We start from the raw sequence: 13,313 nt of genomic DNA, 5'->3' as shown, positions 1-13,313 counted from the left end.
GCGGAGGACTTCCTCCGCCTCGCCTGGCACAGCCGCTGCCGAGTGAAGAATCTTGACAGGTTCATCTGGTTTGGGAAAGGATAGAAGCTCTTCATAGGAAGAGGAGAGTTTATACAACTTTCTGTCCTTGGTGGAGGGATTAAGGCCAGAGGCTGGAAAATCCCACTGTTTGAGTAAGGCATCTTTAAACAATTTAGGCATAGGAATTACCTCGTTATCCTCCTGTTCCTCTGTGAAGTAAGGTAAATTCTCCTCCGGGGGATCAGTGGAAGTGGAGGCTTGTTTCTCCTGGGCTGCTAATCCCGTAGAAATTCTAGCTTTGAGGAGGAGAGATTTGAATAATTGAGAAGGAAAAATAGTAATTGGAGGAGGGACCTTTATTTGGGATTCCTCATCATCTGATAAGCCCTGAAAAGGGTCCTCATCCTCCTCTACATCCTCATATTCATCCTGGGAGGATTCTGAATCATCCTGAATAGGAGCTCTGACCGCTGGGGAGGAACCCAAAGGGCGGGAGGGACGAGAAGGAGGAAGAGGTAAGGGAAGCTCATTGATGGTGGAGAGTTTGGCATCAATGGCTTTGGACAACACAGCAAAAATAGATTGGAACTCAGGAGGTAAACTGGAAATATCAGCAGAAATGGCAGAAGAATCCCTAAAGGCCTGGGAGGATCCTGGCTGGGGGGAATCTTCAATAATATCTGGTTCCTCTGGACCTATGCCCCATAGGTTAGGTTGGGGTCTGTCTAGGTTTGGCTCATCCAGAGATAACACAGGGACCCCAGAAGGAGGCAGACTAGAGGCCTCTGGTGGGTCTTGACTACTGATTACTTGGGCCTGCACTTTCAAACGTTTTGCTGATTTGTCATGGATTTTTTGTAGGGCTAGGTCCCTTCTCTTCTCGGCCCTGGTGACCTTGGTCGAGGGGCGGGCCCCTGGAGAAGAGGAGGAAGAGGCCTGGGGGATACTAGTAATCTCATCGCCTGTAGGCCTGGCCTCTCTGGGACCTTTAGTTGTGCCTCTCTTGGGAAAAGTAGCCATAGTCTGACAATTAACAGAAGACAAGGCTGAGCCAAAACTGAATAATAAGGAGAAGAATTTCAAGGACTTCCCAAGAGGAATGGATCCTGCTTCGAGGCCTCGAAGCTGCTGAAACTTGAGGACAATCTGGGCAAACCCAGAGTTCGTGCCCCCAAATCCAGCGGGGCCAGCCTCCCTAAACTTTATAATTAAGTAAACCAAGGCACTCTGGTTGGAGGCTTAGCCGGTGGAGAATTTAGCCTGGGACCCCCAAGGCCCGCTCCGGGATCCACGCGGTGGACTGAGGCCTACGCGGCTGGCAGGAGGCCAACACGAGAGGCCTAGATTTAAAAAAGGGGCGCGAAGGCCTTCGCGCCGAAAAAATCGCTCCGTAGAATTTTTTAAAGGAAAAGCGATCGACTAAGTCCAGGAGACTGGAAGGCGTCTCACTCCGCAGGAGGTATTTCTTAAGCCCTTAAATATTTGTATACAATAAATAATCAATAATTCAATAGATAAATACTTGCACCAGGACCTCCAGGCCAAAGGATTAGAAGAATCCACAAGCGGCCGCAGGAATCGTAACCGGCAAAACCGCCGGGGGAAAACGAAACCGCAACTTCTCCCAAGGAAAAAAGCCGAGCCGCTTTTTGTCTTTTTTTCTTTTAAACGGCTGGCGCAATTAGTGCAAGTAAATAATTAAAGACAATAAATCTTACTACTTTTTGAAGGAAAGATCGAAGGGAAGGTGTTAGAATGTTGAACGAGCTATCACAATACAACCGCAGGATATGCGAACTGAGCGAATTCTGGGGAAGGGGCGGATCCGGCAAGCTTTTTTAATACTAGGCTCAGTTCCACCGGATTGGACATGAGCAACCCATGTGACTGCTGGACCCGCTCCTTCAGTACGGAGAATGGGGAGTTCCCATGGGGCCACAATGGTTAGTGTTTGTAGATCCATGAACCAGACGTGGCGTGGCCAACGTGGGGCCACTACAATTACATTCTTCGAGGATGATCTTGTAGATCAGGTCTAGGATGATCAGGGGAAGGGCATGGCCAGAGGGTGCTCAGGGCATTGACAGCTTCCACTCCCAGAGAGGGGAACCTGGAGTAAAATTGGAGAAGCTGTGAGTTGTCAGTGATCGCAAATAGGTGTAGCGATGATCTGATGCAGATCTGATGCAGATCTGCGGAAAGAGATCTGGGTGAAGCATCCACTCTCCTGGAGTCAGGGCTCTGCAGGAAAGCCAATCCATCTGGAGATTGAAGACTCCTGAGATAGGTTCTTCTTTGGGAAGCAGAGGCAACTGCTTTTTGTTTAATCAGAACATTTTCAAAAAAGCAAATGAAAAGGGAGAAAGGAACTTGACAGGAACCTTGGGAAGAATACTTGCTGAGCCCTGGTAAGTTTATGGGGTAAGTTTCTTGTTTAATTACTAATTCGGCTTTTTTTTTAGCAGCCATAAAAAGGGTCCCCCCATTTTTTCTTTTTTTTTACCAAGTTTGCCCTCAGCATATGTTTTGAAGGGACGGAGCTTTCTGCTGCAGCTCCCCTGCTGACTCATCTCTGCTATCCGGGAGGAGATAGCTCATTGTTCTTTGGGAAGCAGAGAAGTAACTGCTTTCTGTTTAAGCAGAATTTTTTTTTAAAAAAAGGAAATAAAACAGAAAATAAAAAGGGAGAAAGGAACTTGGCAGGAACTTTGGGAAGAATACCTGCTGAGGCCTGGTAAGTTTGTGGGGTGAGTTTCTTGTTTAACTACCAATTCAGCTTTTTTATAATCTTAAAACAAGTAGAAAAAAACCCCAAAAAGTAAACTAAGACCAAAAAAAAATTTGTACAACCTAAAAAGCTGTGGTTTATTTAAAAAAAAAATCAATAGGAGTAAGGGAATAAAATTATTAACCTTATCAAAAACATCAAAAATCATCGATATCTAGAAGAAGTTAAATATATATTTTTTTTTAAAGTAAATTTGTATACTAATAACAGTAAACACATACTAATAAGAAATGGAGGTACATAGTCGGCAGACAGAGGGGACCTTCCCAGTGTTTTGCATTGAGTGCTACATGTATGACTATCTGTCTGCTGGACAGGAGTTTTGGGTATGTGATCGGTGCAATGAGCTCCTGGCAATCAGGGAAAAAAATATTTCCCTTGAAGCCAAGGTAGCAGACCTGGAGAAGCCAAGAGAGATAGTGAGGCAGAAGAAGATCTTCAGGTATGCGGTAGGAGCATTCCACTCTATGCTGAGCAGCTCTCCAGCTACTTTGAAGAATGGAGATCTTGGGCAGGGAGGACATCAGTCTGTGGAAGTGGGACAGGCTCCCTTAGTTGGGATCCCTTCCTTGGAGGATGTGCCCCTATCCTCTTGCACCGAGGATACTTCTCCACAGATGGTGGGAGGGGGGCTTCTTGTAGTGGGTGATTCGATTGTTAGAAAAATAGAGACGGGTTTGTGATGGAAGTGTTGACTACATGATAAACTGCATGCCGGATGCAAAGGTTGCAGACAACACGAGGCATCTAGGCAGGCGGATAGATAGTGCTGGGGTGGAGCCAACTGTTGTGGTACATGTCAATACCAATGACATTGGGAAAGCTAAGGGGAGGTCCTGGAAACCAAATTTAGGTTGCTAGGTAGATTAAAATTCAGAACCACCAAGGTTGCATTCTCAGAAATGCTACCTTTTCCATGTGCAGAGCCAGCTAGACAGGCAGAATGCAGGAGCTTCAATGCGTGGATGAGGCAGTGGTGTCGAGATGAAGGGTTTAGATTCATTAGGAACTGGAAAACTTTTTGGGACAAGCCATACCTGTACAAAAGGGACGGGTTACACTTGAACCATAATGGAACTAGACTGCTAGCGATTAATATTAAAAAGGTTTCAGAGCAGCATTTAAACAGATCCCTAGGGGCAAGTCAACAGGAGCTGGGCAGCTTCCAGTTCAAGAAGGCGCACTGCCAAATATAGAGGGTGGAATTTATGCACACATTCGTGAGTGAACAGGAAAGCTAAATTTTAATAGTCAAGCAGAAGAATATGGTAGGCCATCTACAAATGCTACAGTCAAAATCTACAATCAAAGCTGAAAGTGTACCAGAAAATTACATATAAATGTCTATACACAAATGCTAGAAGCCTTCAAGGAAAAATAAGGGAATTGGAATGCTTGGTGAAAGAAAATAATAATGATGTTATTGGTGTAACAGAAACCTGGTGGACAGATGAAAACCAATGGGACACAAGGATTCCAGGCTACAAACTGTATAGGATGGACAGGAGAGGGAGAAATGGTGGCGGTGTGGCCTTGTACATAAATGGAATCTCATGAACTCGAAATTCAAGAAAATTCAAACTCAACCACAGAAACATTGTGGATAAAAATCCCAGGACAAGAAACTAATCTGACGTTAGAGATCTACTATCTCTCTCCCAACCAAACTCCAGAGGCAGATTGCTATTTGGAAAATGAATTTAAGGAGGCCTCAAAAAGAAATAGGGTAGTCATAATGAGGGACTTCAACTATCCCTGAATAGATTGGGTAAATTCTTGTTCTACACATGAAAGAGAGATAAGGTTCCTCGACATGTTACCTGATTATTTCCTTGAACAGATGGTCATCGAACCAACCAGGGAAAAGGGGATCCTGGACTTGGTTCTAACTAATGCACAGGATTTGGTTCATGATGTCTTTGTAACCGAGCCCATAGGATCCAGCGATCACAACACAATAACCTTCAACTTAACCATGGATAGCAAATTGTCAGTGAAAACAAACACAGATACCTGAAACTTTCATAGAGGGAATTTCACCAAAATGAGGAAAATAGTAAAGAAGAAACTAAAAGGAACAGTTAAAAAAAGTCAAATCCCTCCAAAATTCTTGGAAACTGTTTAAAAATACAGGGAGGGAATGAGAAGAATTAAACCAAATAGAGATAAACAAGGAACATGTTCTTGCATGCCTTTCTAAACTAAATGTCAGCAAATCACCAGGTCCATATGGCATCCTTCCTAGAGTTCTCAAGGAACTCAAGTGTGAAATTGCTGAACTTCTAGCTAAAATATATAATCTTTCTCTAAGATCAGGCACCAGGCATTGAGGGTTGGAGGGAGGCAAAGTGGGTCACTGTGTGACACAGAATGCTGGACTCGATGGGCTTTGGCCTGATTCAGCATGGCTGTTCTTATGCTCTTATGTCAGGGACTGAAGGTGTCTTTCTGCCCAGAGGCCTAATTTGAGAGCTTCCTGCACTAGAGCTCTGGAGCGTGTCCCCTCCCTCAGCGACAGATGTGGCTCTTCATAGCCATGTTGTCTGTCAGAATCAGGACGTGCTGATACCTGATGTGATGTCTCACGTGTTTGAAGGCTAGGATGACAGCTCTCAACTCCAGCCGATTGATCGGCCGGCAGGTCTCCTCCACTGACCACGTGCCCTGCGCGATCATACCTGTTGCGTGGGCTCCCCAGCCTGACAGGCTGGCATCTGTGGTGATAGTGAATTGATATGGAATCCTGAAGAGGGACCTCTTGTCCAGAGCGTAGGAGAGTCATCATGAGAGAGATCACAAGACGGGGGATGAATGGTGACAATGCATGGAGAGTTGCTGGTCCCAAACCTCTGGAAGGGTAACAGAAGCCATTGAAGGTCTCTTGCGTGAAGATGTACCCGGGGGGTGATGCCTATGCACAAGACCATTTTCCCTAGGAAGGAGGATAGGGTGGTAATAGATACTCTCCTTTGCAATTTAATTTGAGAGTTCCCCGATGCTGGCATGTCTCTCTGGGGACAGGAATACCCTAGATTGGACAGTATCTATCACAGGCCCTAAATGTTGTAAGGTTGTAGCTGGGGTTAGATAGCTTTTAGCTAGATTAATTGAAAAGCCATGCTCCTGTAAGACTGCCATAGTGGTTTGGAGGTATGAAAGGGTGCTTTCTTTGGATGGACCATGAATTAATATGTCATCCAAGTAGTATTGGATATGGACTGGAATAGCTCAGATGTGAGCTGCAAGGGATCCTAAGAGTTTGGTGAAAACCCTGGGAGCTGAGGACAAACCAAAGGGCATGGCCCTGTATTGGCAGTGTCTGCCCCACAAGGCAAATCTGAGGAATTGTCTATTAAGGATGGGAATTTAGAGATACACTTCTGTAAGGTCTAGGGAAGTCATGAAATCCCCTGGGTGAATGGAAGCCAGAATAGAAGAAAGAGAGTGCATTTTTAATTTCATATACCTGATATAATTATTTAAGTGTTTCAAGTCTAGCATAGCTCTCAATTCTCCTGATGTCTTAGGGACTACAAAGAGGATGGAGTAGAAGCCAAGATCTCTCTGGGAAGAGGGGACTGGCTGAATGGTTCTGATGTTTAGAAGATGAAGGATGGGTTCTTCCATCAGGAGGCTAGCTTCCGGGGATCTGGGACTTAGAGGTCAAGGATCCTCTCTGACTTCGTGTCCCTCTGCCCCTGGAGTTCCTGTCCAACTGGGATCAGAAATGGGAAGAGTACTGATCTGGAGACCTTTGAAAGGCAAAGCCTTGGTCCGGTTGGCGAAAGGGCCGCTGAAAGAACTGCTGAGGTTTTGTTGATTTTTTGGTGGTGGGGCCCAGGACCTTTTTGTCCGCTGACTCCGTAAGAAGAGGTTCAAGAAAGTCTCCAAAGAGATCCTTGCACTTGAGGGGCCCCATCGCTAGCTGCCACTTGTCTGATTCCTGCCTGCCATGGGTGGAGCCAGAGGAATCTCCTGACCATGGTGGAGGCTGCTACCGATTTGGCCGTGAACCTGGAAGCCTGGAGAGTGGCATCCACCATGTACTGTACTGCTGCGAAGATCTTGTTTAGTTCTTGTTGACCACGTAAATCATCCGGGGAATATGATGTTGAATTTGTTGCAGCTAGAGAAGCATTGCTCTTGTGAAGAAGGATGCTGCAGTGGTAAACCTGATGGCCCAGGAGTCAGCTAGGAAGCTTTTCTTTAGCAACTGTTCAAGCTGTTTATCCTCTGGTTTCAGGATTTCCTCCGCCTCACCAGGCATGGCTGCTGCTGAGTGCAGAATTTTGATGGGCTCATCTGCTTCCAGGGAAAAGAGAAGATCCTCATAAGAGGGTGAGACTTTGTAAAAAAAAATTGTCCCTGGAAGAGGGATTGGGTCCTGAAGTAGGAGAGGACCATTGTTTGAGTAGGGCCTCTTTAAACAATTTAGGCATTGGAATAACCTCTGTATCCTCCTGTTCCTCCATAAAGAAGAGAAAATTTTCCTCTTCAGGAGGTGATGTGGAAGGAGTAGGCTGATCTTGGCAAGTCAAGTCAGTAGCCACTCTCGCTTTATGTAGTTAGGACCTAAATAGATGGTAGAGGAGACTGGTGATTTAGCTTCATCCTGAGAGGCCCTGAAAGGGATCATCCCTGTCATCCTGCTCTTCTTCATCATTGTTATCTTCCTGGGAGGAGGAAGAATCTGAAACTTGGGCAGTAGGCCTCCTGAGCTCAAAGGCCTGATTCTGCGTATTTGAGATCGGGAGGTGGATGGCGCATTGAGTGCCAAAAATCTGGCATCAATGGCTTGAGACAAGACAGAAAACAGATTGAAATTCAGAAGGAAGGTTAGATAGAGACTGAGAGAGATCTGGGTCCACCCTGGGGGCCTGGGCTGGGCCTGGCACTGGACACATTAGTCTCTATTCCTTCAGGGCCTGAACCCCAGAGATCTGGCTGGGGCCTGTTCTGTTTTGGCTCATCTAGAGGTAACTCCTGATTACCTGTATAGGGCAGATCTGGGGGATCTGGGGGATGTTCTATTTCATCCCCTGAAGGCCTAGGTTCCTGTTGGGCTCTTTTGCCAGCAAGATTCCTCTTGGGGATTCTAGCAGCCATGGCCTAATTCATGCTAGGCTTGAAGGCAGAGCCAAAAAAAGAAGAAAGGCTAGGGGGAAAAAACCCGGAAGGCCCAAGCTCCTGGTCCTAAGGCAACTGAAACCCTGGAAAAATTTGGAGCGACTCCAAATTCAAGTAAAAGGATACAGTGGAATGGCTAGGCCTCAATTAATTGCCATGTGTTAGGAGAGGCCTAGTCACAAGAGCAAGAGCCTGAAATTTTCACAGCGTGCTCTGGGCCTGTGGTGGGCTTTTCAGCGCCAAGCAGCTAGCGTGGGCGGGCCGCTAACCCGAAGTTTACAGGCGCTAGGACTGTTGCACAATTAAGCCAGTGAAAATACTAAAGCCCAGGGGACTGGAGCAAGTGGCTTGTCCACTTATCCCACACTGCGATAGCCAGACAGATTCAATAAAAAGAACGCAACTGCCGGCAGCGCATATGGGCAGCCAGCAACTGGCTGCGAGGGAAAAATGTGCCGTAGCTTCTCCAAGCCAGAGAAACAAACCCCTCAGGAAGGATTGGGGGTGGGGGGGTAAATGAATAGGAAAAACCTATCTGAGGTTTTCAATTTTGCAAGTGAAGGTATTCAGAAGATGAGATGGGAAGTTTTTCTACGAGAGGAGAGAACCACCACGCGTCCTGCCAGTAGGAATGCCAGTAGGAATACCAAGCAAATTCTGGTGAAGGGGCAGATCCAGCAAGCTTTTGTAAGACTGAAGGCTCAGTCCTGATTTGTTAGGACAGCGAGCAGACCCCATGCGACTGCTAGACCTGCTCCTCAGTATGGAGAATGAAAATTTTGTGCATATTCAAATTTTAAGAATAAAGAGAATTTATATAATAGTACTTACCCACAAGTAATATGTGAACTGCAGTGCAAATATAGCTATCCCTTCATTGTCAAAAGATCCTGCAACCGATCGTGATATGTAACCTGGTACAATAGCAATAAAACAGGCAGCTAGAAGCCCTGCACCTTGGTTCCAGAGTTCTCTGGTAAGCAGGAAAGTCGAAATTGATGTAAGGCCACTAAAAACTGGTGCAAGAAACACACACACATCTCTTATGTGGACAGTTATATTTAGCATATTTAAAATCCAATGTATAAGGCCAGCTGTCATCATTAGTCCTGGGTATACCTAGAAAAGGATGGGGGAGAAAGCAATTAACTACAATTTCCCCAAAAATAACCCTTATGCCAAAAATAAGCCGTAACATAATTTTTAAGTTCCTAATATAAGTCTTACCCCCAAATAAGCTCAATGTAAGTACCTATGCAGCCAATCACCTGCCCTGTCTGTCTGGTTGGCGCCAACATGAAGTGAGGTAAGGCAAGGAGGTGGTGGAGCTGCCTTACGCACTGTGCACTGACTTAACTCAGGATCTTCATAGTCAGGCCACCCATGCCCCAACATCTGCCTTGCAACTGCAGCACTAGCATCCACAGTGGAGGAGGCTGAGTGGGGTGCTGCAGCTATTAGGCAAGACAGGTATCAGGGCGTGGATGGCCTGGCTGTCAGGGCCTGAGGTAACCCGATGTGAGATGAGTGGGATAGCTCCACCCCCTCTGCCTCATAATGATGGCACTGGCATGCTGAGGCCATGAACAAGCAGAAGTGGGCCTCCATAGGGAGGGGAAATAAAGATACACCACAAAGTAAGCACTGGAATTTATTTTGGGACCCAAAAGAAAATAAGAGCAGGCTTTATTTTCAGAGAAACATGGGTATATTGTAATATACATATACTCACAACTAACAATAAACAGGAAACCTCTCCAAATAGTATGAAAAGACACACACAGAAATTTATATTATAAAAACATGAAACACCAAGTAATTTAATCAACCCATCCACTATAGCAAATCAATGTAATGAGAAAGACTCAATTTTTAAAAAGTTGTATTATTCTCAATATCAAGAACATAAAGCATGCGAACTTTAGAAAATTGTATATTAAGAAAACCTTTTCCCCAGTTTCTTCTGTAAATATACAGTGATACCTTGTCTTACGAACTTAATTGGTTCCGGGCCGAGGTTTGTAAGGTGAAAAGTTTGTAAGACAAAACAATGTTTCCCATAGAAATCAATGGAAAAGCGATTAATGCGTAGCAAGCCCAAAACTCACCCCTTTTGCCAGCCGAAGTAGTGTGGGAACGCAATCAGGAGAAGTGCCTCATGACTGGACAAGGGTTTTTCTTGTCCTCCCCCTTTTTGGTGGGGGGAGCACGGGGGGGCACTTGGGGGGGTGACTGGGGTGAGGAAAGGGAAAATAAACAAACCAAGAGCAAAACAAGAAGGGAAAAGAGTTATTCTTGTATATTATGAGTGAGTGTACTATAATGGTATTAAATGTGAATGGTTTGGAATCAGATTTGAAACGTTACAGGATATTGAGGATGGCTAAGCAAAACAAGGTGGATATTATGATTTTGACAGAAACACATAAAAGATGGGGAGGAAGGGATAAATTGATTACTGATAGAAATTGGAAATGGGTATATGAATCACGAGGAACACAAAATAGTACAGGTACGGCGATTATTATTCATCAGAGGGTTTTATTTGAAGAGGTTGGAGTTCAAAAAGATAGAGCAGGGAAGTGGTTGTTTGTTAAAGGGAAAATTAATCAAAAGAAGTTGACACTGGCAGCAATTTATGCCCTGAATGCGAAAACAAAACAATTTATAATAAATACAAACAGGAAGATGCATAACATTATGGAGGGCACAACGTTTATGGCAGGAGATTTCAATATGAAATTAACAAATGGAACTGGAAATAGTAGGATCTTTATTATTTATTTATTGATTGATTTGATTTGTATGCCACCCCTCTCCGTGGACTCGGGGCGTCTAACAACAGTGATAAAAACAGCATGTAACAATCCAATACTAAAACAACTAAAAACCTTTATTATAAAACCAAACATACACACAAACATACCATGCATATACAGTGGTACCTCGGTACTCGACCACAATTCGTTCCAGAAGTGTGGTCGAGAACCGATTTGGTCGAGTACCGAATTTATTTATCCCATAGGAAATAATGGAAATGGATTTAATTGGTTCCCAGCCCCTGTTAACTTGCTGGGAACCAATTAAATCTATTTTCTTTATTTCCAATGGGATAAATAAATTCGGTACTCCAAGCTGCAGGAAGGGTGGGGGCTGCTACAATCCCAGCAGCTTCGGGGGGCTGAGGAGTTCTATAATTCCTCCAAGCTGCAGGAAGGGTGGGGGCTGCTGCAATCCCGGCAGCTTCGGGGGGCTCCTTTCTTCATTGCTTCCTCTTATTACCTGTAAGCAGCTGCAAAAACTTTCTCCTTCCCAGTGGCTCCTTCCCTTCAAGGAGCAACAGCAACGGGAACGTCACGTAATGAAGGGAAGCTGCTGGAGCGGCAACAACTGCTGAGATGGCTCCGGCGGCTTCCCTTCATCACGTGACGATCCCGGCACTGTTGCTACTCGAAGGGAAGGAGCCACCGGGAAGGAGAAAGTTTTTGCAGCTGCTTACAGGTAATAAGAGGAAGCAATGAAGAAAGGAGCCCCCCGAAGCTGCCGGGATTGTAGCAGCCCCCACCCTTCCTGCAGCTTGGAGCTCTTAGAGAGCTCCTCAGCCCCCTGAAGCTGCTGAGATTGTAGCAGCCCCCACCCTTCCTGCAGCTTGGAGCTCTTAGAGAGCTCCTCAGCCCACTGAAGCTGCTGGGATTGTAGCAGCCCCCGGTGGTAACATTTCAGATAATGAACAAAATTTTCTCTGGCTGTTCGGTATCCGAATTTTTGTTCAGATACCGAAGCAAATTTTTGCCGAAAATTTTGTTCGTTATCCGAAATGTACGAGAACCAAAGCGTTCGAGTACCGAGGTACCACTGTATTGTAGAAGCCTGGGGGGAAAGAATATCTCAGTTCCCCCATGCCTGATGGCAGAGGTGGGTTTTAAGGAGCTTATGAAAGGCAAAAAGGGTGGGGGCTATTCTAATCTCTGGGGGGAGTTGGTTCCAGAGTGCCAGGGCCGCCACAGAGAAGGCTCTTCCCCTGGGTCCCGCCAAACGACATTGTTTAGTTGATGGGACTCGGAGAAGGCCCACTCTGTGGGACCTAACCGGTCACTGGGATTCGTGCGGCAGAAAGCAGTCCCGGAGATACTCTGGTCCAGTGCCACGAGTAACCAACACTTTGAATTGTGACGGGAAACTGATTGGCAACCAATGCAGACTGCGGAGTGTTGGTGTGACATGGGCATATTTAGGGAAGCCCATGATTGCTCTCGCAGCTGCATTCTGCACAATCTGAAGTTTCTGAACACTTTTCAAAGGTAGCCCCATGTAGAGAGCATTACAGTAGTCGAGCCCCGAGGTGATGAGGGCATGAGTGACTGTGAGCAGTGACTCCCGATCCAGATAGGGCCGCAACTGGTGCAAACGTGCCCCTTGCCACAGCTGAAATATGTTTCTCTAATGTGAGCTGAGGATCGAGGAGGACGCCCAAGTTGTGGACCCTCTCTGAGAGGGTCAGTAATTCTCCCACCCCAGGGTAATGGACGGACAGATGGAATTGTCCTTGGGAGGCAAAACCCACAGCCACACCGTCTTATCAGGGTTGAAGTCTGTTGACACCCATCCAGACCCCAACAGCTTCCAGGCACCGGCACATCATTTCCACTGCTTCACTGACTGGACAACGGGTGGAGATGTAAAGCTGGGTATCATCTGCATATTGATGATACCTCACCCCATGCCCTTGGATGATCTCACCCAGCGGTTTCATGTAGATATTAAATAGCAGGGGGGAGAGGACCGACCCCTGAGGTACCCCACAAGGGAGCAATCTAGAGGTCAACCTCTGACCCTCCACTAACACCGACTGCGACCGACCAGAGAGGTAGGAGGAGAACCACTGAAGAACAGTGTCTCCCACTCCCAACCCCTCCAGCCGGCGCAGAAGGATACCATGGCTGATGGTATCGAAAGCCTTTGAGAGGTCAAGGAGCACCAGGACAGAGGATAAACCCCTGACCCGCGCCCGCCAGAGATCATCCATCAGAGCAGCCAAATGTTACATTTAAATACTTAATATGGTGGATCTCCATGCAGATATACCAAATAGAGGTACTTATTATTCAGCAAGATATCACACATTTAGTTAATGACCAGGGTGGGCAATATACAAGTTTAAAAAGTAGATATTAAAAGTATTTGGTTGTCAGATCATGCCCCACTACTGGCAGAATTGGAAATAGGTCAGGAATGCAATCAAATAATTTGGAGATATAATGCAGTTGTAACTTCTAGTGAACAAGATAAAGATAAATTGCAGACAGAGTTATGTGAATATTTTAGAATTAATGATGTGAGCAATATTAAACAATCAATTGTGTGGGATGTATGTAAG

At 45.7% G+C, this 13,313-nt stretch overlaps 1 protein-coding gene across 5 annotated transcripts in view; it reads right to left on the bottom strand.

Annotated features, from left to right (window-relative positions):
- STT3B (STT3 oligosaccharyltransferase complex catalytic subunit B) overlaps positions 1 to 13,313 on the bottom strand; it is a 164,500-nt gene that overhangs the window by 120,138 nt on the left and 31,049 nt on the right. For all 5 annotated transcript variants that reach the window (XM_070727285.1, XM_070727286.1, XM_070727288.1 and 2 more), the window contains exon 3: positions 8,768 to 9,055. In XM_070727285.1, the coding sequence (XP_070583386.1) occupies positions 8,768 to 9,055 (288 nt within the window). The remainder of the gene's footprint in view (positions 1 to 8,767; positions 9,056 to 13,313) is intronic.

Source organism: Erythrolamprus reginae, chromosome Z (genome assembly GCF_031021105.1).
Source record: "Erythrolamprus reginae isolate rEryReg1 chromosome Z, rEryReg1.hap1, whole genome shotgun sequence".
In the NCBI taxonomy this organism is placed as follows: Eukaryota; Metazoa; Chordata; class Lepidosauria; order Squamata; family Dipsadidae; genus Erythrolamprus; species Erythrolamprus reginae.
Note: the sequence above shows the minus strand (reverse complement) of the source record. Positions and strands in the feature narration are given on the sequence as shown.